General features: G+C 39.3%; 1 protein-coding gene across 1 annotated transcript; it reads right to left on the bottom strand.

Annotated features, from left to right (window-relative positions):
• Nucleotides 1-355: 355 nt before the first annotated feature.
• On the bottom strand, nucleotides 356-2,223 carry LOC125206668 (probable LRR receptor-like serine/threonine-protein kinase At3g47570). Its single transcript, XM_048105907.1, has 3 exons — nucleotides 1,095-2,223; nucleotides 456-1,019; nucleotides 356-363 (listed from the first exon to the last, which is right to left on the bottom strand). The coding sequence occupies exons 1-3, from the start codon at nucleotides 2,221-2,223 to the stop codon at nucleotides 356-358; spliced, it is 1,701 nt and encodes a 566-aa protein (XP_047961864.1).
• Between the last annotated feature and the right edge of the window lie 1,660 nt (nucleotides 2,224-3,883).

The following is a 3,883-nucleotide window of genomic DNA, read 5'->3' as shown; positions in this document are numbered from 1 at the left end:
CATTTCTCCTCTAAACATATCATCTGTTGGCTTCTTACTTGTAAAAATCTCCAACAGCAGTATCCCGAAACTATATACATCCCCGTGAGTAGATACTTTTCCTTCTGATCCATACTCTATTTGTAACATTGCACATGTTTGTCAATAGCCACAAGAAGAAAAGAAACTTATAGACAGGGGTGCTTTATAATGTTAACTTTACTTAAATTGCAAACTTGCTTGCTCATCGCCGCAGTGTATTAAAAATGTCGATGCGATCACATTAAAATGTCAACACTGAATATCAAGTCAATACAGTGTATTAAAATATCAACTAAGTTTATGTTGATATTTCAATTTTATCGTGTTGACATTTTTAATACACTGAATTGATAATTAAGTTACCAGAGTTAGTAAAAGATCACACCTCATCATAGTCATTAGAATATAAGATGTTCTAGAGTAATTTAGATTACCTGGTGCTGCATAACCGATAGTTGCCATAGTTATAGTGTGAATCACAGCTTCCCGATCCTCAGAAAGTTTCGAAATGCCAAAATCACCGACATGCGCAGTCATATCTTCATCAAGCAACACATTGTTCGGCTTTATATCACAATGCACAACTGTAAATGTGTGATTGTGATGAAGATACTCCAAGGCCAACGCGACATCTATGGCTATGTTCAACCTCTTCACCAAATCCAAAACATACACATCAGAATGCATCCATTTCTCCAGACTCTCATTAGGCATGTAAGCAAGAATCAAGGCCTTGAACTGCTCGTTGCTACAACAACCAAGTATCTTGATCAAGTTCCTGTGGCGAATACTGACAAGTATCCGACTCTCTGTGTCGAAGCTCTTGAGCGCTCCTTCCAGTTCCAAGTTGAACACTTTCACTGCTGCAGTTGTGTCATCCGAGAGCTCTGCTTTGAATACCGAACCAAAGCTACCTTTTCCGAGTAGGTTCATCTCACTAAACGAACTCGTCCCCTGTATGAGTTCCCTCTCTGAGACGATCTTCCACGAAGCTCCCACTGACCAAAATCAAAGCTCCAACGAAGTGAGGCACAACATATTTCATTATCATTGCAGTTGTTTCCAATCTTGACCTTCCACTCCCACAAGGTGGCACTTGGAATCTTCTGGCGCCGCATAGATTAGGGTTTTGAGTAAAAGAGTCAGCAGATAGTTGGCAAAGCAACCCCCTTCCGGAATCTTCCCTTGCAAATTGTTGCGCGAAACATTAAAATATTGGAGTTTGAGCTTTTCTAGGGAGGCGGGTATCGAACCGGAGAGATTATTACATGATAGACTCAGATTCGTCAAGCCTTTAACCTTCTCCAGAGAATCGGGGATGGATCCATTCAACATATTATTCGACAAAAATAGGACCTGAAGAGATTGACAACTACCAATTGTGTTTGGAATGTTTCCTATAAACTTGTTAGAAGACAAGTCAAGATAGTTCAGAGTAGTCAAACTTGTGAATTGATCAGGAATTTGACCACTCAAACTGTTTGAAGACAGGTTGAGATTTATGAGCTTTGGAAGATTTAAGAAGTTGAAAGGGAGTGTGGAATTTAGCTTGTTTGATGCAAAAGAAACCTTTTGAAGGGATTTAATATCTCCCAAACATTCAGGTATTGAACCTATAAGCATATTACTATCCAAATATAACTCTAATAAAGAAGTGTTTTGGCAAAGACTATGAGTGATATATCCTTGTAGCTGGTTATCATAAAGGTGCAACTTTCCAAGCTGATTTAGCTTTCCCACTGTTGTTGGGATGAATCCTGTGAGTTGATTCTTGGATAAATCCAAAACCTCCAAACTTGCTAAATTTCCAATTTCAAGAGGAATAATACCTCTGATGCTGCAGTTAGACGCTGAAAAGGTGACAAGAGAAGCAGATAAGTTCCCAATCGAAGCGGGAAGGATACCATTCATCATCGGATTGTTGGTAATTTCCAAGTGCAGCAAATTTTGGCAGTTTGTTAACGAAGAGAGAAATTCCAATTCTTGATTTGGAGAGTCTGCACCAGTCAGATTATTTTCCCAAAGGCGAAGCACTTGCAGCTGTCTTAGATTACGAAAGTCGGGAATGGGACCAGTGAATGAGTTTCTGTTCAATTCTATAACAGTAAGCTGAGAAGCATTGGTGATAGAGGCCGGAATTTCGCCTGTGAGTCTGTTAAAGAATAAATAAAGTTCTTCGAGATTGGCAAGTGAGATCCCCATGACTGAAGGAAGACTACCAGAAAACTGGTTTTGTTGAAGAGAGAGTATCACCAAATTTGATAAGTTGAAGGTGGAAGAGGGGATGGGACCAGACAACAAATCGTTGAAAGATGTTGTTAAGAACTCGATTTTTGCTAGATTACCAAGCTCTTCAGGCAACTCACCTACAGTATGTAATTATTCAAATATGATTAATTAGTCTTCAAAGTCACCACTTTAGGTGACATATTTTCCTTTTTTAGATGTTTCATTCTAAATGACTCATTTCTAAAATTGAATTGATAAGGGAAAAGGAAAGTCCAAGAGGCCAAGTCGAAAATCCGTTATTGATGAGATTTCTCAAAGGAACATGGATATGTGGCAGGTTAATATTTATTATCTACTAATATTATTAATTATGAATTACATTACATTATTGTTCATAATGTTATTTGATACTTTCGCTACAAATATTATTTTGTAGAATCGAGAAGAGCAAGATATGGCCAATGCTATTGCTCTCTCCCGCTCTCAATCCCAAGGCGGACGTGGATATGGAGGCGATGCTTATGTTGGTAGTGGTAGTGGTGCTCCCGGTCCCGGTGCCTATTCTCAACAAATTCCAACCCCGGTGAATCTTGATGACGACGATGATGACGAGGAGGAAGAGGAGGAGGAGGCGGAAGAGGAACAACAACAAGAAATGCCACCCCCACCCCCACCACCAAGGAGTCGTCGTGGTCGTGGTCGTGGACATCCTCCTCAACCTCCTAAACCAGTTGAAAGGACTTTAACCTCAGATATCATGGTCAAACATTTCAAGAAGGTACGAGATAGTACCGATCCGAACACTTTTAATGTGTATTGCAACTATTGTGAAAACGTATACACATTACGAAAGAGTGGAGGATATGGTACATTTACCCGTCACATGGAGAAAGCGCATCCGGTCGAGTTTGGTATCGCTCCAACCCAAACTCAACTCAACTTTCAACATGGAGGCGGGACCGGGAGTGGGACGGGTTCATCCCAAACATCAGGTATGTGTAGCAATACTCTTTTAAAATATGATCATAAAAATGCTCTTAATGTGATGTCTAGATTTGCTGTGATGAAACATTTTCCATTCAATGCTTTTGATAACGATGCTTTTGAGTCGAGTATGCGACAAGTTTATAATGCCGCTGCAAGAAAATTGAGTCGAACTTCTATGACTCGAGCTGTTGTTAGACAATGCATGGAAAAGAAGGTGCAATTAGGTACGTTTATTGTTAACTTGGGTCATAAAGTTTCGATTTGCTCTGATGTGTGGACTGATTGTTTTTGCAAAAATTCATATATGGGCATTACTGTGCATTTCGTTGATCACAGTTGGACTTTGAACAAACGTTTGATTGCATTTCGGGAATTTCCCGCACCACACACTGCACAAGCAATTGCTCAATTGATCATTCAAGTTTTGAATGAATTTCAATTGATCAATAAAATTTTTTCTGTTGGTTTTGATAATGCAAGTGCTAACACTGCTAGTATAGATGATCTCATCAGTGCATGTTCTCCTGTTATTGATGGCAAATATTTTCATGTGCGATGTATTGCTCATATTTTGAATTTGTGTGTTCAAGATGCGATCGATTTGTGGCAAAAGTATGTTGATCCTATTAGAACTGCTGTTAAATTG

The sequence above is a fragment of the Salvia hispanica genome, chromosome 2 (genome assembly GCF_023119035.1).
Source record: "Salvia hispanica cultivar TCC Black 2014 chromosome 2, UniMelb_Shisp_WGS_1.0, whole genome shotgun sequence".
In the NCBI taxonomy this organism is placed as follows: domain Eukaryota; kingdom Viridiplantae; phylum Streptophyta; class Magnoliopsida; order Lamiales; family Lamiaceae; genus Salvia; species Salvia hispanica.
This window is presented reverse-complemented; position numbering and strand designations above follow the sequence as displayed.

Excerpts from the sequence above, each read along its gene's own strand:
- LOC125206668 (XM_048105907.1), bottom strand. The coding sequence starts at position 2,223 with ATGGGGATCTCACTTGCCAATCTCGAAGAACTTTATTTATTCTTTAAC. Across the intron at positions 1,020-1,094 it reads CCACCTTGTGGGAGTGGAAG|TGGGAGCTTCGTGGAAGATC; the intron begins GTCAAGATTGGA and ends GATTTTGGTCAG.